A 26,914-nucleotide genomic window follows, 5' to 3' on the forward strand; every position below is an offset into this window, starting at 1 on the left:
ATCTGCTTTTCCTGCGATTAATTTTATGTAGTGGTTCCACTTAAAACTGCTGCATAAACTTACTTTCAGATTTTTAATGGCTGTGACTGGTTCCAGTGCTTATTCGGCAGTCGTGTAATCATACAACAATGAATGCTTCCGCATATGTATGCGCTATTATTTACATTTGTTTTCCATGAAGGTCAATTGCCAATCCCCGCACCATGCACCTATCCTTTACAGTTCTTCCTGCATTTCGCTAGGATTGTCTAGCATTGCGACTTCTCTGTATACAAGAGCACCCTCTGAACAGCCTGATGGAGACTCTGACGTTATCCACCAGATCATTTATATGTATTATGAAAAGTAACGGTTCTAGAACATTCCATTGGGGTAAGCCAAAAATTACTCTAAATACACTACTGGCCATTAAAATTGCTACACCAAGAAGAAATGCAGATGATAAACGGGTATTCATTGGACAAACATATTATACTAGAACTGACAAGTGATTACATTTTCACGCAATTTGGGTGCATAGATCCTGAGAAATCAGTTCCCAGAACAACCACCTCTGGCCGTAATAACGGCCTTGATACGCCTGGGCATTGAGTCAAACAGAGCTTGGATGGCGTGTACAGGTACAGCTGCCCCTGCAACTTCAACACGATACCAAATTCATCAAGAGTAGTGACTGGCGTATTGTGACGAGCCAGTTGCTCGGCCACCATTGACCAAACGTTTTCAATTGGTCAGATATCTGGAGAATGTGCTGGCCAGGGCAGCAGTCGAACATTTTCTGTATCCAGGAAGGCCCGTACAGGACCTGCAACATGCAGTCGTGCATTATCCTGCTGAAATGCAGGGTTTCGCAGGGATCGAATGAAGTGTACAGCCACGGGTCGTAACACATCTGAAATGTAACGCCCACTGTTCAAAGTGCCGTCAATGCGAACAAGAGGTGACCGAGAGGTGTAACCAATGGCACCCCATACCATCACGCCGGGTGATACGCCAGTATGGCGATGACGAATACACGCTTAAAATGTGCGTTCACCGCGATGTCGCCAAACACGGATGCGACCATCATGATGCTGTAAACAGGATCTGGATTCATCCGAAAAAATGACGTTTTGCCATTCGTGCACCCAGGTTCGTCGTTGAGTACACCATCGCAGGCGCTCCTGTCTGTGATGTAGCGTCAAGGGTAACCACAGCCATAGTCTCCGAGCTGATAGTCCATGCTGCTGCAAACGTCGTCGAACTGTTCGTGCAGATGGTTGTTGTCTTGCAAACATCCCGATCTGGTGACTCAGTTATCGAGACGTGGCTGCACGATCCGGATAAGATGCCTGTCATCTCGGCTGCTAGTGATACGAGGCCGTTGGGATCCAGCACGGCGTTCCGTATTACCCTCCTGAACCCATCGAGTCCATATTTTGGTAACAGCCGTTGGATCATGACCAACGCGAGCAGCAATGTCGCGATACGATAAACCGCAATCGCGATAGGCTACAATCCGACCTTTATCAAAGTCGGAAACGTGATGGTACGCATTCCTCCTTCTTACACGAGGCATCATAACAACGTTTCACCAGGCAACGCCGGTCAACTGCTGTTTGTGTATGAGTAATCGGTTGGAAACTTTCCTCATGTCAGCACGTTGTAGGTGTCGCCACGGGCGCCAACCTTGTGTGAATGCTCTGAAAAGCTAATCATTTGTATATCACAGTATCTTCTTCCTGTCGGTCAAATTTCGCGTCTGTAGTACGTCATCTTCGTGGTGTAGCAATTTTAATGGCCAGTAGTGTATTAAGATTTTTATCCGTTAAGAATGACATACTGTGTCCAGTTATGCCAGGACTCTTCCATCCAATCACAAAGCTGGTCTGGCATTCCGTATGCACGTATTTTGTTTATTAGGTGATAGTGCTGACGTGTATATAATGCCTTCTGGAAGTCAAGGAACACGTTATATACCTGGGGCCATATCTGTTACCTTCTGCGTCTCTTGGACTAATAGATTCTTGACACTCTCTGGTGTTATCTGCAAACCCATTTTTTCCGTAGTTAACAAGAATGATTCATGCAACAAAAAAGAAACTTTCCTCGGTAACGTTAAGTAGCTTTTTGGGTCCCCACCCCCTATATCTGAACCTGTTTTTTTCCGCGTGCTTGGGATGTAGTACGGTGTTGTAGAGAGCGCCTTGCTTCGGTGTTCCAGGGACGAAGAGAACACGGCGCTGGCCGGCGCGTTGGACAACAACTCGTTCAACGACAACGCCAACACTGTGATGGGCCGGCGCTCTCTCGATCTGACGGCGTCCTTGCGCGCCAAACCAGACCTCATCGAGACGACGGAACGCCGCGACAGGTGGGGTCTGCTGCTGTCACTCCCGCTCTTCCTTAGGCCGGTATTACAATATCAAATTTCTCTGTCAAATATCTTTGTCAGATATCTTTGTCAAAGATATTTGATGGTGTAATAGGGAACTTTGTCAAATGTCGTCCAATATTTGGTCAAATCTAGGGCCTCGCTGTAGATTTGATCAAAGAAGTTGCTTGTCTTCTGTTCACTGCAATGTGACATGTTACCACATGGAGCGCTAGCATCGCTGCATTCTGTCGTCTGTAGTGTTTTTATAAACATTTCGAGTAAATACAATATGTGTGTGCCGACAACTACAAAATTAATAGAGATGTATGAAGCTGATGAGGCACTTTACAACGTGAGGCACGCTGAATACAAAAATAGATTACGAAGATTGGAGACCTGACCTAACCTAACCCTCTCCTGTAGCGAGCAATCGGAGTGTTACAGTGAGCCTGTCTTCTGCACATGTAGCAGTTCTTAAGTGAATATTGTGCTTTGTGATATGAGGACACACTTCATTGAGCACATACAGAAATGTATGCTTATCCATTCTTAAGTAATTGATGTACGACTTGACGTCCTTCACTATAAGCTCACGTAACAAGTTTTGTTGAATGCTTTTTTCGTGTCATCGTAAAACCCACGGCTTCACCCAGCTATGTTTCCTTTTTTTTCCCCCGCTTCTCTTCCGCATATGCACACAGTGCAATTGTGGTACATGCAACTGCTACGGTTAATAACAAGTTGTTGTTGTCAGCCATCTTGAACTTTGACGAAAAATATGACGACAGTGTAATACCCCTTCTAGCGCTACGTCAAAGATCTTTGTCAAATATATTTGACAGAATATTTGATCACGTCTTTGATCAAATCTTTGACAAAGAAATTTGATAGTGTAATACCGGCCTTAGACTAGTGCGCACAAAGCAACTTGGCCAGCACCTGCGCAGGAAACGCGGAAGGGGAGGGGACAGCAATAGTGGCCGGGGCTCCAATGTGAATGGTCAGTGTGCGATGGCGGAAAGGCAGTTCGGCACCAGCGTGATGCGCACAAATGCATGTTTTGGATAACTTGTAAGCTACAAGTAGCGAGTCTACTAATGTTTGCGTTAGCAGTTTATGACTATACGAGCAATAATTCGACAAATATACAGGGTGAGTCGCGTAAGACGTAACACCCCCATTATTCCGGGGACGATTGCACGTATCGACAGGCGGTGTTCGTCGAAACATAGCCGGCTATAGGGCACATACTTTGGTAGATGCACAATAATCACAACGTTTATATTGTCCGCTAAAATTCGCCGAAAACCGCATGCTGATACGTGCAATCGCCTCCGGAATAAAGGGGGTGTTACGTCTTACGCGACTCACCCTGTAGATGTGCTTCGTGGATTATAAGAAAGCTTTCGACAGTGTGAAATGGTCAAAGCTATGGATTTCCAGCAACTGTACTTTTCGAACACTGTGACAGTAATAACGCCTTCTTAAACATCTTTTCTACTAATGCTGGCATGAGACACGGGTACATTCTCTCTCCACTGTTCTTCAGTGCATACAGTGAGCATAATATAATCTATGTTCTTGAAGGCTGGTGTGACGGCACCTTTGTAGGCGGCAGGAAAATTAAAAATCTCATGTTCGCAGCTGACACTCTGCAATAGACGAGCATCAGCTATAAACTGTCATGTGAAAGTTGGCCAAATGAAGCAGAGAGTATGGCCTTGAAATTAATAATACAAAGAGTACTTAGGATCTGTTGTTACTGATACTGGAGATTGCGAGCCTGAGATCCATACGGACATTTCGATTGCGAGAAATTCTACAGCACAACTTACTCGTATCTGGAAGGACACCTCCATCACTGTCGAGACAAAGCTGTCTCTCGTACAAACTCTAATTTTCCCTATCGTAACCTATGCAGCAGACTTGGACGATGGTGACAGCAGATTGTCGCACGATAGAGGCTCTGGAAATGTGGTGCTGTAGAAGATTACTTCGAATACCATGGACTCCCAACCGAACTAACGAATCTATCCTCAGGCATTTCGGCATCAGAACAAGACTGTCGACACATGTCAGTCAGAATCAGTTGAAATACCGGGTGATCAAAAAGTCAGTAGAAATTTGAAAACTGAATAAATCACGGAATAGTGTAGATAGAGAGGTACAAATTGACACACATGCTTGGAATGACAAGAGGTTTTATTAGAACCAAAAAATATACAAAAGTTCAAAAAATGTCCGACAGATGGCGCTTCATCTGATCAGAATAGCAATAATTAGCATAACAAAGTAAGACAAAGCAAAGATGATGTTCTTTACAGGAAATGCTCAATATGTCCACCATCATTCGTCAACAATAGCCGTAGTCAAGGAATAATGTTGTGAACAGCACTGTAAAGCATGTCCGGAGTTATGGTGAGGCATTGGCGTCGGATGTTGTCTTTCAGCATCCCTAGAGATGTCGGTCGATCACCATACACTAGCGACTTCAGGTAACCCTAAAACCAATAATCGCCTCAGAGGCCAAGCATGACGAAAGTGGCGGCTGAGCACACGATCATCACCAAACGACGCGCGCAAGAGATCTTGCACGCGTCTAGCAATATGGGGTGGAGCGCCATCCTGCATAAACATCGTACGTTCCAGCAGGTGTTTATCAGCCAGGCTAGGGATGATGCGATTCTGTAACTTATCGGCGTACCTCTCACCTGTCACGGTAGCAGTTCTGCTGTCCAGCGCCATCTGTCGGACATTTTGTGAACTTTGTATTTTTTTTTTTTTGTACCAATAAAACCCCATGTCATTCCAAGCATGTGTGTCAATTTTTATCTCACTATCTATATTATTCCGTGGTTTATTAAGTTTTCAAATTTATACTGACTTTTTGATCACTCTGTATTTTATCACATTGCTGGCCAGAGTGGCCGAGCGGCTCTAGGTGCTACAGTCTGGAACTGTGCGACCGCTACGGTCGCAGGTTCGAATCCTGCCTCGGGCATGGATGTGTGTGGTGTCCTTAGGTTGGTTAGGTTTAAGTAGTTCAAAGTTCTAGGGGACTGATGACCTCAAAAGTTAAGTCCCATAGTGCTCAGAGCCATTTTATCACATTGCCAGAAGACAAGAGGCAATGCAAAGAACAATGAGGGAAAAGTTGACAGCTAGAGGACGCACAGCATATTGTGAGTAGAGCAGATTAAGAGCTTGACTGGGATGGGCATACAGCAAGCAAGTCATGATGCCTAAGACAGCGCTTCATAGGGGCAGATGTTGAAAGTCAGTAGATTGTCACTAGACTAGGCATACCAAAAAAGGAGTAGACAGTGTCGCTTTCTACTATACTGGCAATGCAAAATAAAGAACATGTGTCATGTGGTGATTATTTGTCAGCCTCCTGACAGTCTGTCTGAAAATATTAGCAAAATATATTTATTTCATTTATTTACTATGTGGCATACAGTAAGAGTGTCTGAATCACAAGAACAACTGCACATATACAAAAATAATTAAACAACTAGATATCAACATTTCAACACAACTCTCCAGATACCGCTTAATCTGAAGCCATTTTATATAGTTTACTGGTCTCATCCCAATTGTCACTGTAGAGAAGTTTTCTAAAGGACTCTTGTAGGCACGTGTGGGATATTTATACAATATGAGCAACTGTCTGTTGTTCCGCATCTTTAATGAAACAGTGTGGCACTGGGAAGTACGTATTTGCAGTAGTTTTCCCCATCCTTCTTTATTCCCTTTATTGTATGATTTGAATAACTAGCAGCGCCTGCAGGTCTCTCAGGTACGGTTTTTAACGAGATTTTTCATTCCTTGTTTGACTTGTCTAGCATAAAATTAATGGCTTTGCACATCACCACTCACGTGGCTGATTATGAAGAAAATTTCCTGCACCATCGATTCGTGAAGACTGTGGTGTCATTCTATGCAGTAAAGAGATGGCAACAAGACTGCTTGAAGAGCATAGGTCAGCAGGTGACAGTCAGCTGAAGAGGCTGCCCTTTTCGAACATAGCGATGGACCTGCCTAACATTCAGTACTTGCGGTTCTGCACAGGCGCAAAGTTATTTTGCGCAGCAGTGCATTCCAGCATGTTGGAGGGGAGGGGGATGATGGCATGGAAAAGTCAAAAGTAACTATACTGTTGGCCATTAAACCTGCAACACCATGAAGGGGGCATGAAATAAACGTAAATTGGCATGTAGCACAAGCTTGGACACACAAATGGTTAGCACTATAGTTCAACCGTACAAAGTGGGTAAGAGTACTGTAATCTGAATCCTAATAACAGTGTGAATCACCTAAAACTTACACTGCAAATATTGTGGAAGTGGAAACTGCTACTGATGTGCAGTTTTCACAGAACTGATTGGTAGTCAGCGGCACGTACTGTTAGCCAATCAACAGATTGTAATAATACTTAGAAAGTATATTTTTTGTGCTAATACACAGTTTTTAAGTGGAACACTGCCTATTGACATTAACAAACTAAAAGAATGGTAAACTAGAATGTCAGTGGTATTCGTTGCAAGATTCTAGTGAGAGTCGTTTACGAGATATCATATGTTGAAAAGTTCCCACACTGACACTTGTACAATTACTGTCGTAGCACACACTAAAGAAAAACACAGGTGCTTACTCTAGTTACGTGGACCATGCTACCATGAAAAGAATAAAGAATTTATAAGATGAACATAATCGAAAGTAAATAAAGAGTAATGGCATGTAGTCATATTAAATCACGCTAAACTGAGAGAATTAGGTTAGGAAGTGAGATGCTAAAAGTAGAGATGAGTTTTGCTTATTGGCTATCAAAATAATTGTCTGATGGCAGAAGTATGGAGGATATAAAATGTATGCCTCCAGTACCAAGACAACCTTCTCTGAAACAGAGATATGTGTTAACACAGAGTATTAATTTAAGTGTCATGAAGCATTTTATGAAAAAAATTGTCTGGAGTGTAGCCTGTATGTGAATTTGATACGAATGGTAAGTGATATGGATGAGAACAGAATAGGAGCTTTTGAAATGTAATGCTACAGAACAATTCTGAAAGTTAGATGGGTGCATCCTGTGCTGATCGAAGCAGAACAATATGCTTTGGCTGATATTCTCAGGCAGCAAAATATTGAAAACACTGCACACAAAGTTGATCACAATTTAGTGGTTAATACATACGCAAGCCCACACAACTAAAAATGATTCACTTGAGGGATTAAATCATTAGTATTCAAAAGAGGAAACAAAGTTTAATTGTTCACAATGTGAATGAATATTTAATTAGTCACTGATTGACTATGTCAACTAGCAAATTTGTCTATTAGACTAAGTCCAACAGGGAAGTTCCTCACGGAGAGACAACTGAAAGTTTACTGTTGTTTAGTGGCAGAGTCCATGGTGAAAACACTGGCTATACACTTGTAAATGGTTTGGCAGCACACTGAAAATACTAGCGTTGAGAGTATCTGAGACTGTTTTACATCTGGATCTGACTGGGTAGGTGCTGGGCGGCCACTTAAATATTCATCCAGTGGAAGGTTACTTGTCCTGCATCCAGGTGGGCACATGACAGGCATAGAAAAATAGCCTAGGAACTGTAGTGCCGCAGGTGGTGATGTACGTGTGTCGGGCGATGATGCTTACACTGTGAGTTTGCAAGGAGCCTTTCCCAGGCCAGGTGGTAAATGTGTTGTTATTTACTGGTGATGGATGAAGTGACTCACTTCGGGTATGAGGTAGAAAACTAAAGGACAGGTAGACACTTGTAATGGTCGCCTAGTCGTAGATATTGCTAATTGCTATAATCGCACTATTTCACTCCCATTTACGGAGCTTGTTAGCACTTGATGTTAGGTTGGCACCATTAAAATGCATTGTGGTAATCGCTGCTGCTTGCTGGATCGATGCTGTGTCTCGATGCTGATGCTGGCTCTAAATCTGGTTGTCTAGGGTTAAAAACATGAGGTCCCGTGTTTTTTATGTGCTTTTGATGATAAAGAACGAGCGAAACCAACAAATATGTAAACATCAAATATTTATTACTCTGGTGGCCATCTTAATTCCACTGTCCACCAAAGACCATGACACAACACAAAGTAGTACTTCCTTTACATGTTAATCTTAATTCCACTGTCTACCAAAGACCATGACACAGCACAAAGTAGTACTTCCTTTACATGTTCTTTGCATTGTTTATCCACCTCAAACAATAACACACTTTACCAAAGTGACATTCCGACTGCGCCCCGACCCTTCTTGCTGCTTGTATTTATAACATTGTCAAAGAACTACTAAAAAGAGATATAGTTTATAATTCACATGTACATCTGTTATCATAATTTGTGCAGAAAAGTTATTAATTTGCATCGAGTGACATAATTTAACATGTTATTAAAATGACAGACAGATTTGTTGACTTGCCAGAATAATTCTTTGTTACAAAAAGGCCGTTTTATAGAAGTTTGTCAATTGACTTCTCTAATTTGCATAAATAAGTAAATAACATGAATTATTAAGAATTACATTGGTTTTCGTCTAAAATAGGATTGATTACTTGAATACTGGGTGAAAACGCTCCTTGTGAACAAATAGGTTTCACTGGGTGATTTTTATTTAAGGAGATCCAAAATACCTATGTTGGCCACTATTTTTGGTACTTCATATTAATTATTTAAGATGAACTTAGTGTTTTTACATGATGACATTTGCTGTATCAGTGATCAAGTGATACTAACTTTTGTGTGGATCAGTTATTCAGTATAATTTAATGGGTTGACTGTTTATGGAGACATGTGCAATCATTGTTAACATACACAATAACTTTTCTATAATCATAAATACTCGTTAAACTGGTTGAATTTGGAGGGTATAGCATACTTCATTAAAGTAAAGCCTTTAATATGTTCCGTTACACACTGAAAAGCAAGTTTATTGAAATGAATATAAAACTTCAATCTTCTTAGGAGTGTAATTACATAACACAAGAAGTAGTCCACAAAAGACTCTGTCTTCGAAGTGGGTGAGATAAACAAACCTGGTGGACTGTCACCACTGAAAACTGTATCACAGTTACTGGATTCGAAGTACGTGTTCACAAGGAACTGATGGTCTCTAATTACACAAGTGCTGAGTCAGGCCAGAATGCAAAGTACCAAAGTCCCTGACGTCTGCACTCGGCGTAGCACAAGGACGATCGCTGGTGGCTCCACATACAGGTTGTCAGAGGTGAAGATCCCAGGCATCTACACTGGCATCAGATGATGGGTTGCAGCAAGATTCCAGAAGAGCTTCTGATTAAAAGATCATGGCAGCAGCTGATGTAAAGCCTAGATAGTTCATCTGTGGAGAACTGACTAGCCGTGGCTGCTTACTGGCCTAGGTGCCAGGAACCAGTGAGATCTATTTTCAAACAGGTTATCTCTCTCCTGTCAGTGAGGGATGCCCTCGGGACTGCAGTGGTGGTGTTCATCATCATAGCCCCTGCGACTTGCAGCACAGGCCACTCGTGGTGGACTATTGTTGTGCTGGAGAGCTACCCCTGACATAGCAGTGGATGTGGTGGATGCAGATCAGTGGTAGTACGAGGGGATTCAATAAGTAATACAACACCTTTTTTGTGGCTAATTTTGATTGAAAGACATGCATAATTTGTTGTGGGATATCGTGGAATATTCCTTCTTGAGCTACTATAGTTTCATGAAGTTCCAGTATGTATCAGCCCTGAACACAGAGAGTCATCATTGAGTTTCTTTTGGCGGAAAACTGAGCATTGCAGATATTCACAGGTGCTTGTAGAATGTCTACGAAGACCTGGCAGTGAACAAAAGGTCTTTGGGTCATTGGGCAAGGTGTCTGTTATCATCACAACAAGATCGTGCAAACCTTTTGTATTTCCTGCGTGCCTGGCTGCAAACAGTCGTGACTCCTGCAGTGCTGGAATATGTAGACACTTATTCTAAGTGATCGACGGACCACAATCAAAAACCTGGCTGCACAACTGGATGTCTCTGTTGGTAGTGCTGAAACATTCATTCACCTATTGCAGTACTCAAAGATGTGTGTTATCTGGGTTCCTCGCCATCTAACAGTGTCGTAAAGAGCAACAAAGGACCATCTATGTGGAACTACTTGTGCATTACGAGGCTGATCGTGACAACGTTTTTTTCTGAACATTGTCACAGGCGATAAAAACGTGGGTTCCAACACTTTGAAGTGGGTGGGGGGAATGCAAAGCCGTGGATTGGCGCCACACAGCCTAACCGCCGAAGAAAAACTTCAAAGCTGCACCTTACACAGTTAAAATCATGGCAGTGGTCTTCTGGGACACTGAAGGGGTTATTCTGTCTGATGCCTTCCTTATTGTGCAACGGTCATTGAAATGTATTGTGTTACCCTCAGGAAATTGAAGAGATTATTTCAGTGTGTTCGGCGCCGCAAAAATTCAAACAAATTTCTCTTTTTCCAAAACAACCCAAGGCCTCACCAAGTCTACACACCCAACTGGATGTCACAGAACTTAATTGGACTGTTCTACCTTGTCCACGCTACAGCCTAACACCTTCCTTTTTCCATCTGCCTGGCCCAATGAAGGATGCTGTACATGGATGATAGGGAGATTACTGATGCAGCAAGATGCTGGCTCTGATGTTGACCAGCAGAGTGGTACCATGCGAACATACTGGCCCTTGTAATAAGGTGGCATAAGGCCATCGTACTGAACAGAGATTACGAGGGTGGTTTGAAAAGTTCTCGGAACGAAATAGAAAAAAAAGTACTTACATCACTGAAACTTTATTTTTTAATGTAGTGTCCTTGTAGATTAATGCACTTGGTCCAACGATGTTCCAGTGCCTTGATCCCATAATGAAAATGAGTTTCCTCCAGACCTGCAAAACAGTTGTCAACTCAGGCTATGAATTCCTTGTTTGAAGTGAATCTATATCCACCAAGAAAAATTTTCAGTTTTGGGAAGAGATGGAAGTCTGACAGAGCCATATCAGGTGAATAAGGTGGTTGTGGCAACAATTCATACCTTTGTTTGTGTAATTTTGCCATGGCGACAGCACGTTTTTTATCTAGCATCAAGAGTCGCAGCACCCATCTTGCAGATACTTTTTTCATGTCTAATTCTTCAATTAAATTGTGATATACCCTTTCAGATGACATCTGGCAAGCGTGAGCAATTTCACGCACTTTTAATCAGTAATCCTCCATGACCATTTTGTGCACTTTTGCAATGATTTCTGGAGTAGTGACACATCTTGGCCAACCACTGCGCGAGTCATCATCTAAGTTCTCCCAACCAAATTTAAATTAATTTGTCCACTTGGCAGAGCAGAGTCCCCCAGTGTATTCTGGAAATCGGCATGAATGTCCTTTGCTTTCATACCTTTCTTTACAAAGTACTTAATCACTGCTCAGATCTCGATATTTTCCATCCTCACAAATCACTATGCGGGAACAACAGAGTCACGTCACAGCTCTCTTCCAAGAGCACTGACATGGCACATGTTTACTGGCAACAGTCCAATGAATATAACGTGAACAACTCGTTGCGCTAGCACTGAACTCTCGTGGTGATTCCTAGTACTTTTCGAACCACCCTCCTACGTTGCAAAATAGAGTTTTGTAGCCGAAAGAGTGGGGAATAATATGGTGTATTGGAATCCTGAATAAAACCAATCTGCTTTCAGAAAAGGACGTGTTGCATTACTTATTGAATGCCCCTTGTATTTACTGTTGGTGGACATCAGCCATTGTTGTTATTCACTGGCGGTTGACACCTGCTGGCTGCAGCCCATCAACCCTGGCTGTGTTACAGTGTAGCTGAAGTCCTGAGATACAGCAGATTGGGTGAGTAATGAAGAGGTACTAATAATGGAGAGAAAAGAGCTTTGTGACACAACATGGCTAAAAGAAGTGATAGGTTGACAGGATATGGCCTGAGGTGTCAAGAAATAGTTAATTTGGTAATGTAGGGAAGTGTGGAGGTTAAAAATTGTAGAGGGTGGCTTGTGGCTATTTTATTTTGTTCGACCTGTTTTGTCTACCTACATCTGTGGTCTTAAATAAGAGTATTTGCTTCATTCTGTCACTATGAATAATTGTAGCATATGAACATCTTATCGAGAAATAATATTTTGTTCTTGGCAAAGAGTATGCTTTATTATTTAAAATGTCATTTTGTACTGGGACTCTAAACTCGACACTAGCCTTTTCTGGCAGATACTCTCCCTCCTGAACAACATGAGCACACGTAATGGACAAACGTAGAGCTTCAACTTGCTCCTGCTTTTTCCAGATTCCCTGGATGTTCTCTTATGATGCTCTCACACTAGCTCCCAAGGTATATATAGATATCACGGAGCTGCTTTGTCTAAACTAAGCACAATGATCACAAGAAAAATTTCAATAGTGTGCCAACTGAAAGATATTACCTCCTCTAGGCTTGGCTGACATGCCACTTGGTGAATGATATTTTGGAAAACTCATCTGTCTTGAGTTGTAAACATGAACCAAGGATTCTCTGGCATGGGTTGCTTTAACGGGCCACAGATGATTTTCATATCCCTTTCCTAGGCGTGGGTGCTTTAACGGGCCACAGACGATTTTCATATCTCTTTCCTATTAACAGAAAACACTGTGTGTGTGTGTGTGTGTTGCCCTCATCATCAGTTTATCATTATCATCATCTTCATCATCATCATCATCATCCTCATCACTGATGCGCAAGTCACTGATGTGGTGTCAAATAAAGAGACTTGCATCAGGTGTATCACTCACCTGATAATCATCTAAAACTTGTACCAAATGTTATGGAAATGGAAAGTGTTATTGATGTCTGGTTTTCACAGAATGGATTGGTTGTCAGGGGCTCATATTGTTAGCCAATAAACACGTTGTAATAATACTTAGAAAATGTATTTTTTGTGCAACATACACTTTTTTAAATGGAACAGTGCGTATTGACATTAAGAAACTTAAAGTAGGGTAAGTTAGCATGCCAGTGGTGCTTTCCATTTCTGTAAAATCTGCTGTGCTAGTTTAAATGGTGGTCAGAAGTAGTCTGGAAAGTTTGTAAGGGTGTTGTAGAGTAGGCTATACTGAGAAATAACAGTCAAGAAAATTTGATACATTGTACCATTTCTGAATTAATTAGCATTGAAGGTAGCCAAACAGCCTGTTGTGCACCAGTATTCAAGCAACCTGTCAAATACAATTAATGTCAGTTGTTGTCATACTGTAGATGATAGTGCACAAGATTGCTCAGTCTTTGGCTCGGGTTCAATCCTTACTATTGTCCCATGTCCAGTTTTTCTATCGCTCTCTTATTCAGTGTTAGGAAACCAAAGGAAGAACATGTTTGGTGACACAATCTCTGGTGGGCTGCTTGAATTTGCACACACAACAGCCTTCAATAATAATTAACTCAGTAATGGGGCAATGTATTTTTATTTCTCGGGACAACTTACCCACCAAAATTACTTAAGATGATGTCGGCCGATGCAGGGGAATAGGTGTGTTATTCCTGTTTTTGTGTGTGTGTGTGTGTGAGTGAGAGAGAGAGAGAGAGAGAGAGAGAGAGAGAGAGAGAGTGTGTGTGTGTGTGTGTGTGTGTACTGTTGCTCATCAAAGGATAACTCCAAAAGCTAGCAAGTTTTCCTTCTTTTGTACGTGCCTATCAACAACTCAAGACTTTGGTGTTTTGGTGAGTTGTCTCCTTTAAATCTAAAGTATTTACATTCTACAAGAAATTTTGTATAACATTTACAAGATTTTCATACTGGTTCTGAACACCCTGTATATATAGCTTCCAATTCATCACTATTGAGAAATGAATAAAAGGATGAAGTTTCAGTTATTTTCTAGACCTGTCAACATCTTCTGTAATTTTCTTCCATCATTTGTGTCACAACAAAACTAATTCCATATTGTTTGTATATTGCAGCAATGGAGAAAAACCAGAAATTCCTCATGTTGCTGGATCTTTAAACAATGATCTTTATGCAGTCCCTGTGAAGAGGCGACCCCATAGCCTCGAGAATGATCTGCCACCCGGGTGGGAGAAACATGAAGGTAGGTTATCATGTGCGACAGCTGTGATTATCATTTAAATTTACTTTAATTTCTCTTCAAAGACACATGAAGCAAAGAAACCCTGAACACTGAATCTGTTCTTATGTTGTTACATATGTTGATATTTAAACCTTCCACTTATTTTTCCAGTGCAATTTGTGGTGTAATTTATAATATTTAAGCCATTTAACTTGTCCACAATTTTATTCTTTGTTAATTACAGCAGTCCTATAGTGCAGTATGTAACTGAATGGACTTATGAGGTTTTCACTGGCTTTGTTCATTCAGGAGAATTCTTTTGTGAAATCAGCAAGATGTCCCCATGAATTGAAAAGTAGCAGCTGTTTCTTTGGATGCTATCTTTTACTCAGCATCAGAATTTTTTTTAAAAAAAATTAAGTTCACCTGTAACTTTCCTCAAATACCATCTGGCTGTCTTTTTGTATATTTTTCTGTGTATAGTCCCTGTCCAGTTCCTAAATAGCAGTCTGCCATGTGAATTGACACAATCATAAGCTAGTGAACTAGAAACGGAAAGGAGGGGGATTCAATTCCCCATTTGGCCTTACAGATTTAGGTGCTCCTCTGATTTTCCTAAATCACTTAGAGAAAATGCCCAGGCTGTTTCTATTAAAAGATTATGGCAGATTTATTTCCCTATCCATGTCCAGTCCTATCATTTTCTCCACCTCGATGATGATATCATTGTTGGCAGGACTTTAAGCTTCAGTTTTTCTTAAATAGCATTCTTTGTGTGTTTTAAAAATAATACTTATAATCTGAGATTTAGAGAATAAAGTGATGGACACTTCACATAAGTTCTGCATGTTATTTTCACTCATTCTAGTTCATCCCTTTACGTAACTGTTGTTTCAGTGCTGATATCAAAATTTGTACACAGGACTGAGGAAAATCTGTTAATTTAGTAACACATTGGAAAAAGAGCTATAGTAGAATTGGTGTTCTGAAAAATTTTAGTGAAAAAAGAAAGTGCATTAAAAAAGTTGTTTCCACTACGTTAAGAATTCTAAACTTGCTAGTATAAGTGTAAAGAATCAGTTCTTGGCATGCATTTAGTATGCAAAATATATCTTCAAATATCTCGTTGTGCTGAAAAAATGTGATATAAACTGAAAGGTTTTAAACAGTTTATCTTGAAATTTAAGTTAGTCTTATATGTGAAGAAACACAATTTTCATTTCTCATGACAAGATTACATCACTTGAGGTTCCCACATTGCCTTAAAATTCAACTGTAGGATTTCTACACTACCTTACTTATGATCTGTTTCACCCTCCGAATGACAGCACACAACTATGAAAGAAAAAAACATCGCAGAGGCTATAACAAAAGAATTGAATGTATCTATTGAATGGAATTTTCTTAGATAGCCAACTCATGTCAACTTTGTATCAGTTGGAAGCAGCTAGAGATTCTGAAAATTGTACATAGTTTTTCTTTATATTGCTGTCATTTGGACTTTGATTTTTCAGATAATGATGGGCCATATTACTGGCATATTAAAAGTGGCACAATCCAGAGAGAACCTCCATCAGCTACATCAGCCATTAAAGCAGAAGCCAAGAGACCACTTGTTCAGGAATCTGAGAGTGTGAGTCAAATATATTTTTTTCAGTATTATTTACGTTGGTACTAATATAAAAAAAAACCATCTCTCTATATCATATTACACATAATGACCATTAAAAATTTATGCTCATTCATAATGCTTTGTTCATAAATTTATATTTTTCTTATTGCAGGTAATTAGTAGTAGTTACCAGTCTCCTGTGATTGCATCTGTCACCAGGAGTAATACAAGCTCTGCTTTGGAAGAATTAGATGGCAAGAAGAAGGAAGAACGTAAAGAAGAATTAGCTCTGAAGTAAGCAGTAATGTCAAACTTTGTTAAAGCTAAGTTGAAAAGATAGTTTGCTACTGGCCACAAAAGAAAACACACACACACACACACACACACACACACACACACACACACACACACACACACACACACTCACACTCAGATATATACAGCCACACAAGGAAGCACACCTCATGCATACATGACCGCCATCACTGGCAATTCATACCAGTCCAAACTGCGGGAGATGGCGTTTATGTGTGTGTGAGGTGGGCTTGCTTGTGTGAATGAATGTGTATGTTTCCTTTTCTGAAAAAGGCTTCAACCAAAACCTAACATGTAAGTGCCTTTTCATTGTGACTGTCTGCAACTCAGCATGTCATCTTTACATTGAGTAGCAATCTATCTTATCCTTACATTGTTGTTCTTTTTTATTTGGTTGGTAATGCAGCAAATTGGTGAATAGCTTTGTAATATTTTGTTTTTTCTCCTAATTCTCCAATACTTTCTCCTTATAAAACATGTTACTTTCTACTGTTCTTTTTCTGTGGTGACTGAATAACAAAATTGAATTTACATCACCATTAAATGTATTCTAGGAACACTTGGCAAAAGATTTACAAATTGGCTCTAATCTTCTGAATGTCTGTTACCTAGTGTATCTAGTAAGACTATTATCTAGTGTAAATGTAATGATTAAAGAGTGTGTCATCATTATTTAAATATTTAATCTTTCATGGAAATATCACTCAGAACAACTGAAAATAATTTTTTTATTTACAAATGTTTTGTTTTATTTTACTGCTATAGATGTAGAACCAGCTAGTCCTATTCATATCACAAACTACATGTACTGGTCTATATTTCCTATAATGATTTTCATGTGTGTGCAATGTACAGGCCTGTGCAGCTCCATTTATGACAATGACCCATCATTTGTTTTTTAAAGGTCTTTAAGTTCTTTTTCGACTCATCTTCCCTTCTGTAACACAGCCGCCTTCATTTCAGTCTTATTTATTGTGATTTTTATCTCTTTCCTAAAATGCAAAATAATCCAAAATTCTTCTACATCCATACTCTATAGTCAACAGTGAAGTGAATGGCATAGGGTACTTCCCACTGCACCTGCTTTTGAAGCTTCTTCCCATTCCATTCATGTATGGAGTGCAAGAAAAATAATTGTTTAAATTCATCTGTGTGCACAGGAATTATTCTAATCTAGTCCTTGTGATCCCTATGGGAGCAATATGTAGGGAGTTGTAGTATATTCTTAGATTCCTCATCTAAAGCTGATCCCTTAAACTTTGTATGCGGACTTTCTAAGAATGGTTTGCGACTATCTTCCAGCATCTGTCAGTTCAGTTTTCTCAGCATCTCTGTGACACTCCCCAGACAAACCTGTGACCATTCACTCTGCCTTTCTCTGTACACACTACACCCCCTGTTAGTCTTATCTGGTATGGATCCCACACACTTGAGTGATATATGAGGACAGGCTGCACAAGTGTTTTGTAAGCAATCTCCTTTGTAGAGTGACTGCACTTGTGCAGTGTTCTATTAAGTCTGCCACTTGCTTTAATTATGACTGAGCCTATGCAGTCATTCTATTTCATATCCCTACAAACTGTTACACTCAGATATATGTATAACTTGAGGTGACCGACTCGAATTTTGACTTGTTTATATTTTAGTCGTAGGGTACTACATTTTTTCATTTTGAGAAGTGCATAATTTTATATTTCTGAATAACTGAAACAAGTTGCCAGTTTTTGCACCATTTTATCAAGATGCAACTAAATATTAGTGCAGCTGTATCCAGAAAGTCCTTCATTATAGGTAACTGCATCATCAGTGTGAAGTTTGAGGTTACTATCAATATTGTTTGCAAAATCATTAATTTACAGCATGAACAGCATTTGGGCTTTAATCTCATGTTAAAAAATATAAACTGGAACATGAAAACCACGTAGATATAAAATTCAACAAGTTCTTGTCAAATTATAAATACTGCTATGACATTTCATTTCCTCTCAAGGAAATGAAAATAAACAAAAAATCAAGTTCATGGATAACAAGTGAAATCAAAGAGTCATCAAAAAGTCTTAATATGCCATATAAGTGTGCACAGCAAAATACTACCTTGAAACCATATGTAAAGTATTATAGGAAAGTGCACAGGGAAGCTATATTTGTTGCAAAAAAGAAGGACAATGATTCATATATCAGCAACGGTAACAACAAAATGAAATCAATGTGGAAAGTTATTAATAATCATACAGGCAAACATAAAAATGCAAATAATAAAATCACCATAAAACACAGAAATGAAATTGTTTATGATCCACGTGTAATAGCTAATATATTTAATGATCATTATATTAATGTAGCCCAAAACCTAATCACGACTAAATATAATCCAAAGACAATGGTAATAACACCAGTAAATGAAAGGACAATGTACCTATATCCAGTAACACCCAAAGAAGTTCAAACAGCTACCAGTAAACTAAAGAGAAAAATGATCTACAGATTTGATGGTATCCCTGACAAAATTATTAAATGTAGTGACGATAATATTGTCACTCAACTTGACATAATCAATGACTCCTTTGAAAGGTAACATGCTACATCCACCCTGTCAAGAGCTCCTCAATTGAGTTGTAAATTGCGCTTGATACTCCATTTGACATACTTTTGATAACAAGCATAGTTGTGGTACTCAGTCAAATGCTTTTCACAAATCAAGACATACTGCACCTACCTGACTGCATTGATACACAGCTCTCAGAATGTCATGAGAAAAGCTGGAATTGGGTTTCATATGATTGATGTTTATGGAATCCATCATCCTCTTTGGAATGAAAGAGGTCATTCTGTTCAAGATACCTATTATGTGTGCCTGATATGAAACTTCCTGGCAGATTAAAACTGTGTGCCAGGCTGAGACTCGAACACGGGACCTTTGCCTTTCGTGGGCGAGTGCTCTACCAACTGAGCTACCCGAGCATGACTCACGACCCGTCCTCACAGCTTCATTTCTGCCAGTACCTCGTCTCCTTCCAAACTTCACATCAGTGCACACTCTGCTGCAGAGTGAAAATCTCATTCTGGAAACATCCCCTAGGCTGTGGCTAAGCAATGTCTCCGCAATATCCTTTCTTCCAGGAGTGCTAGTTTTGCAAGGTTCACAGAAGAGCTTCTGTGAAGTTTGGAAGTTAGGAGACGAGATACTGGCAGAATTGAAGCTTTAAACTGCCAGGAAGTGTCATATCAGCGCACACTCCGCTGCAGAGTGAAAATCTCGTTCTTCAAAAGTTTGTTTTCCATATACTGTATCGTTTGTTAATTTATGTTTAGCCACTTACCTACAACAATTTTTCAAAATATTTCACAGATTGCTTAGTTACCTGTATATTAGTTATAAATAAAACTGACTTATTTAATATACCAGATGTTTTATGGATCATCCTATATTCTTTCAGGTGATAGTACTGGTGAAAACTAGCAAAAGGTCTGTCCAGAAACTGGGGGCCATTTTACTCGTGTCAAGAACTTCCAGTGCTAAGAGATGTTGGCCACCTTACTGTTGATGTTCATTGGTCATTTCTTCCTGGTTGTTTTTGTCCCTGTACTTAGTCCCGACTGTGCTGTAGCTGTTAAACATACCCCTTTCAGCTATTTCCTACTTCAGCCATTCTGTACACATTGTTTTGGGGTTGTGCTGTCCACCTGCTTAGCTGAGTGATTATGTGCGTACCTACCATGCAGCAGTCCCAGGTTCGATTCACAGCTGGGTTGGAGATTTTCTGTGCTCATGGACAGGGTTTTGTGTTGTCCTCATCATCACTGATGTGCAAGTCACCCAATGTGGCATCACTGAAATAAGTCTTGCATCCCGGTGGCCGAAGTCCCCCAGACAGGGCCCCCTGAATCCTCATAAATTAACATGTGCCACTCAGTGCTGTAGTCTGATTAAAATTACTTGCTGGTTGACACTTCACATGTAGGGGTTTCCTGCAATCAGAGCACCCAGTGTTGTAACAAATATGCCTGCTTCATACACAGCACTTTCCAAACACTACTGGACCTTTTTGTACAACATGTGATTTGGTGTCGTATATACAGTTATTGTGTGCAGTCATTAAAATAACAGTTTAATCCAGAGAAGTGGGATAGCATAGTGGTGAAGACACATTCCTACTGTATAGAAGAGCATGAGTTTGAATCTTGTCAAAGGCTACGAATTTTACATTTTTATCAAAATCACTTATTTCATTTTTATTCAGTAATGTGATGTTTTTATGTCCAATCCTTTGCTGTATCATTTTCATCACCGTGTTGACCTTTTCTTTGCTCTTATTTTTTCATTTTACCATTCTTTTGTTGTTTGGAATCTGCCTGTAACGTGTAACCAAATGCCAAACAGGGCAGCTCATGTAGCAAGAGTGAGGATGGTTTCAATGAAAGTGAGAAACTACAGTTTGCTTTTAGCAGTGAAGTTAAATTTTTTTGTCCTGAGTTTGCTCATAGAGGTTAGCTTCAATTGCTGTGAACAAAGCAAGCCTGATTAATAGCTCTGCCACAAGTTGTTGATCACCCTTTTCTTGTTACAATGCACATGACAAATTTGTGGTTTGGTCAGGGATGGATTTAAATACAGGACTCCAAAACATGTCGTTTGCCACAGTTCCCTCACAGTAGCCACTTCCAACATTGCTCCATGTTACACGTAAGTAAAAAAAAGCTCTTGTAAAGTGACCTGCTATGTTTGTGTGTTGCCTGGTATGCACTCAGCAACCAATGTGCCAACTCTGTAGTAACAAGTGACATAGTCAACTAATGAATAATTTTAACCAGACTATAATTTGTATGTGCAACTTGCTTGTGTTGTTGGACAATGCCACTCTTCCAGAAAAACAACAGGTATGGTTTATGCACAATGTGGCACATCTTCATATTCTACGACACGCGTGATGGTTCCTAACACAAATGTTTAATTGGTAAAGGATTGGTCATTTAGGTCCAGTGGCATGACCTTCCCATTCATGTGATCTTAATCCTTTAGATTTCTAGCTAGAAAATTTGAAGACTTTGTGTATTCCTCATCCATAGGCAATTTGCACATGGAGGAACATCTCTCTGATGCATGTGACAAAATCCTAAGATAATCAGGTGTGTTCACATGGGTTCATGGTTGTTTCTTTGAGAAGGAGAGCTGAGGGATGTGCAAGAGTAAGCACTAACCAGACTGAGCACCTCCTGTACTGTAAAATGACATGTGGCTATCATAGGATGAAATGGCCCATATTCCAACAATTATTTGTTACCAAACAATGGTTTGTAAGACTTTTCTCCTAGATCTGACCAGTGCTGTCTCCTGTAAGAATATGTGTGTATGTGCGTGTGTGTGTGTGTGTGTGTGTGAGGGGGGGGGGGGGGCGCACACACTCACGCGTGTATGTGTGAATGCGTTTTAACATAAAATCATATTAGAAAGGCTTGTTGTGTTTGACAAATGTAATGTCTTCCAGGAGACGTAGTTACCCTGCTCGGCCAGAACCAGAGAGCAAGGAGCGTCCAATAAGATTTGCTGTTAGGTCTCTTGGTTGGGTTGAAATTGCAGAAGAAGATCTCACACCAGAACGTAGCAGCAAGGCTGTTAACAAATGCATTGTTGACTTATCACTAGGCAGGAATGATCTGCTTGATGTAGTGGGAAGATGGGGTGATGTAAGTACTGTTGGTTTGCTAATGTAAGACTAATCAAGGTGCTTCAGAACAATCATCTTTAATAATTATTTATGTTATTGTATGTGGTACTCATTGAGCTGAAACTTTTTTCCAGGGCAAAGACTTGTTCATGGACTTAGATGAAGGAGCACTGAAGCTTATTGATCCTGAAAATTTGACAGTTCTAAATACTCAACCAATTCATACAATTAGAGTATGGGGAGTAGGACGAGACAATGGAAGGTAATACAATTTATACACATATTTATCTCCTCAGTAATCCTTACATAATAATAAGAATATAATAGAGGGAAACATTCCACGTGGGAAAAATATATCTAAAAACAAAGATGATGTGACTTACCAAACTAAAGTGCTGGCAGGTCGATACACACACAAACAAACACAAACATACACATGAAATTCTAGCTTTTGCAACCAATGGTTGCTTTGTCAGGAAAGAGGGAAGGAGAGGGAAAGATGAAAGGATGTGGGTTTTAAGGGAGAGGGTAAGGAGTCATTCCAATCCCGGGAGCGGAAAGACTTACCTTGGGGGAAAAAAGGACAGGTATACACTCGCACACACACACATATCCATCCACACATACACAGACACAAGCAGACTTCTTGGGGGAAAAAAGGACAGGTATACACTCGCGCACACACACACATATCCATCCACACATACACAGACACAAGCAGACAGTCTGCTTGTGTCTGTGTATGTGCGGATGGATATGTGTGTGTGTGCGAGTGTATACCTGTCCTTTTTTCCCCCAAGGTAAGTCTTTCCGCTCCCAGGATTGGAATGACTCCTTACCCTCTCCCTTAAAACCCACATCCTTTCATATTTCCCTCTCCTTCCCTCTTTCCTGACGAAGCAACCGTTGGTTGCGAAAACTAGAATTTCGTGTGTATGTTTGTGTTTGTTTGTGTGTGTATCGACCTGCCAGCACTTTCGTTTGGTAAGTCATATCATCTTTGTTTTTAGTTACATAATAATAAGTTATATTTGCATTATGAGAAAGACGACATGTATTATAACACAGTTTATGTAACCTGAAATGGATAGTTAGTGGTAAAGAACATAGCTGTGATGTTAGGACATAAAAAGAGAAACAACAATTGAAGAAAAAGATTTTGTTTGCTTTCTTAATTCATCATACACTGCCACTCCCCCACAATTACCCCAATAAGTTATACAAAATCCTATAAATTTTGTTGTTACATAAATATCACAACTAATAGAGAATACATTTTATTAACTGTTTTCCCTGTTTGTAGACAAGTTTACATAAAACAAAAGGCTTTTAGTTTAGTCTGGAATTATGTTGTAAGTGTTACGTATACTTCTAGGTTCTGCAGGGGGCATGATCAGAGTTTTGACAAAATTGCAAAAGGAATATGATTCATTACATTATAGGTACATAATGTACAAATAACTATTTTAGTTTATCAGATATAAATAAATGAAAAGTGAAGAACACAAAAAAAGTGAGGACTATGTACACATCACCACACACTGGTAATCACAACAGAAATGATAGTGACTGAAAAAAAAAATGTTTTGGAGCTACTTTTTGAAATTTAATATGATTTAACTTCTGCAATTCAAAATGCATTGGGGACATTGTGAAAAGCTGCCAAGATCAAAGGAATGTAACGGGGATGAAACAAATGACAGTTAAAACATCAGATTAAAATAAAACCCAAGGAAGATAGCACATGTTAATATGCTTTGCTTTGCAAAGCAGGCAGAATCCCTTTGAATATTTATACCACAAATATATTTTTGCAAAGCAGGCAGAATCCCTTCAAAGATTTATACCCCAAATTATTTATAAAGAAGAATCACAATTCAAAGAATAATTGGAATGTGTACTGTTGCTGAAGCCTGTATGTTAATACTGTCAGATACAGAGCTAATATATAAAAATAGTTACCTAAATTTTCACATTAGGATATCCCTTCAATTTTTATCAGGTTTCTGTAATTGTGGTTTAACTTTTAAGCCAAACCAAATGAATTACATTTAATAATGAATTGTGACAAAAAATTATCATTTTCATTTTGATATAATATTGTAGTAGTAAAATCAGAAATGTGATTTTTCATGAAACACATTCAAAATGAATTCATACTTGAGGTTAACTTTGACATAAGATTTTTTGTGCAAATTTATATTGGAGTGATTCATTCTATACTTACTAGTAACTGTCAATTAGTTATGTTCAGATTAACTGTGAATAAGCACTCACATTTAGACCAGTATTTCTTAGTTTATATTTTTGTGAACTTTTGCCATTGTTTCTTAGTATCTAATAGTGCCATGTTTTTCTCCACATATAATGTGCCTTGGTGACTGGATCATCTTCCACAGGGAGAGGTAATTGATTTAATATAAACCAGTCCAGTCTTGCAAACAAAAGCATGATGCATGTTGCCCGGTGCACTGATTGTTATTGTCTTGGCTTTCAGAGTGACTATTCCACTAAGAATAATTTTATTCTTTAGCTTGATGAGCTCAGTGCGAATTAGGATTTGGTTATTGACGGAAATAACACACAAAGCATTTATTGCAGAAAATCTATATCCAGTCATTTCTTTTATAATGCTTTATAATATTATGTAATTTTAAAATTGTGAGAGAGGAAAAGAAAATTATTTATAATTTCTTAAATCATCAGTTTTAATTATGTCTTGTGAGACAAATTCATCTGAATATGAAGTCAACCATGTTCTTTCTCCAATATACTTCCTACACACTGTATGTTATCAGAGTATAATTTTATTACAAAATGTATCGAAATAATACAGTGTGGAATGTTGATGGGCATGAAAGTTTCCTGTGAGCTTACGCATTGTAGAAGAAAATTCCACATAATTACTATTAAATTTAGAGATGTGGTTGTGGTTTCATTATTATGTCAGAGCCATAATGTCCCCACCAAAGATTTCGTTATGTATGCAACATTCTGATACAGTTGTTACAATCCCTCTAGCTAGCTTTTTGAAATGATGTTGTAAGCTGACATCTTATGAAAACTGATAGAGAACAGTTCTTCAAGTTGATCATCATATTACAAATTAGCCTTATGGTGACTGTCTGCTTGTGTCTGTGTATGTGCGGATGGATATGTGTGTGTGTGTGTGTGTGTGTGCGAGTGTATACCTGTCCTTTTTTCCCCCAAGGTAAGTCTTTCCGCTCCCGGGATTGGAATGACTCCTTACCCTCTCCCTTAAAACCCACATCCTTTCATCTTTCCCTCTCCTTCCCTCTTTCCTGACGAAGCAACCATTGGTTGCAAAAGCTAGAATTTCATGTGTATGTTTGTGTTTGTTTGTGTGTGTATCGACCTGCCAGCACTTTCGTTTGGTAAGTCACATCATCTTTGTATATATATATCATTGTAGAAGAAAATTCCACATAATTACTATTAAATTTGGAGATGTGGTTGTGGTTTCATTATTATGTCAGAGCCATAATGTCCCCACCAAAGATTTCGTTATGTGCCTGATATATATATATATATATATATATATATATATATATATTGTCACTTCACCTATAACTGACTGTTGTTATGTCAGAGAAAAGCAATTGTCAGAGAAAAGCAAGGACATATCACATCACATAGGACCATGGCTATAGCCTGATTAAAATTTAATATTACTAAACACTTTTGTCACGCCATGGAGCTTAGCCATCCAATCAGAGCTCACAATGTCAACCAGTGTGCCAGTGTGCCACAACAAAGCTTCAGTTCAATGGGAGGAGTTTTCACATAGCATAGTATACATACATAATCCAGTATCTGGCACTACCGGGCACTTAACTGTTGATAACTGCAGCATGCCCTGTCTGAGCATTAACTGAGGCACAGCTGACAGTCAATGTGGCAACACTATTATGCCGTGTGGTAAATGAAAAATAGTTTTAAGTGGGATATTGTAAAGTACTGTGGTATTCAAACTGCTCCTTGGGTTGAAGACAGCTTTACTTACAATCAGACACTTCTTTCTTACACATCATTATACATCTGCAGATAGTAATACGCTTGTCAAGGTTTCGCAACACACCTGATAAATATCTGGTTCTGGGTCTGCTGTCACATTTCACTGTGTAAAGCCCTCAGTGTTTCATTGAGACAGCTGCCTGACATAGGTGGCTGCTGTTACTGATTGTTGGCAAGGAGGTTATCATTTGCCAGCCTTCAGCAACAGCAACCAGCTGAATGATACCATGTAGTTGCCTTGATGAAAAACTGTGATAAACACATAATGTGATCTGACAGCAGACCCTTGAGAACCATATATTCAATAATAAACTCCACTGTTCATAATCTATACTGTTTTGGTAGCTGACTAATTTAGATACTGATTCAAGAACACTTCATAGAAAGTCCTTCCTCAATCACAATTTTGCTGAAGAACTGCATTATCAACTGTCAAAAAACTTCTTTGATTTTAATTAAATCTACAATGACAGTTTGAAGATGATCTGAGATGATGTCTCAATACCTCTTATCCACATGGATTCAGTTGTATAACATCTGCTTAATCTTCTGTAAGCTTACAACAAAAATGAGAAAAGGCAACCATTTGCCCATAGAAGAATGATGCACCCATAGCTGGTGTCACAGATGGCAGTTGAGCTTAGGCTCATACTGTGCACCTGCGTCGCATTCTCTGACAGCCAATGAGCATTCAGTAGTGTTCTGAGCATTCTGCTATAAATATCATAACCAATGTGAGCATTAAACATGACTCTAGTGAGTTATTTAATGAATTTTTATTGCATTTGTTGTGAGCGTGTCATCATTGATGGTGGTATTAAGTGACAAATTCTACATAAGCAAACATGAGACATAATTTG

At 39.3% G+C, this 26,914-nt stretch overlaps 1 protein-coding gene across 1 annotated transcript in view; it reads left to right on the forward strand.

Moving 5' to 3' along the window:
• LOC126199461 (protein Fe65 homolog) overlaps window positions 1-26,914 on the forward strand; it is a 316,456-nt gene that overhangs the window by 241,267 nt on the left and 48,275 nt on the right. Inside the window, exons 5-10 of the mRNA XM_049936381.1 lie at window positions 2,204-2,353; window positions 14,320-14,447; window positions 15,941-16,059; window positions 16,211-16,332; window positions 21,840-22,038; window positions 22,154-22,281. Of these exons, the coding sequence (XP_049792338.1) occupies window positions 2,204-2,353; window positions 14,320-14,447; window positions 15,941-16,059; window positions 16,211-16,332; window positions 21,840-22,038; window positions 22,154-22,281 (846 nt within the window). The remainder of the gene's footprint in view (window positions 1-2,203; window positions 2,354-14,319; window positions 14,448-15,940; window positions 16,060-16,210; window positions 16,333-21,839; window positions 22,039-22,153; window positions 22,282-26,914) is intronic.

The sequence above is a fragment of the Schistocerca nitens genome, chromosome 8, assembly GCF_023898315.1.
Source record: "Schistocerca nitens isolate TAMUIC-IGC-003100 chromosome 8, iqSchNite1.1, whole genome shotgun sequence".
NCBI classification, from domain to species: domain Eukaryota; kingdom Metazoa; phylum Arthropoda; class Insecta; order Orthoptera; family Acrididae; genus Schistocerca; species Schistocerca nitens.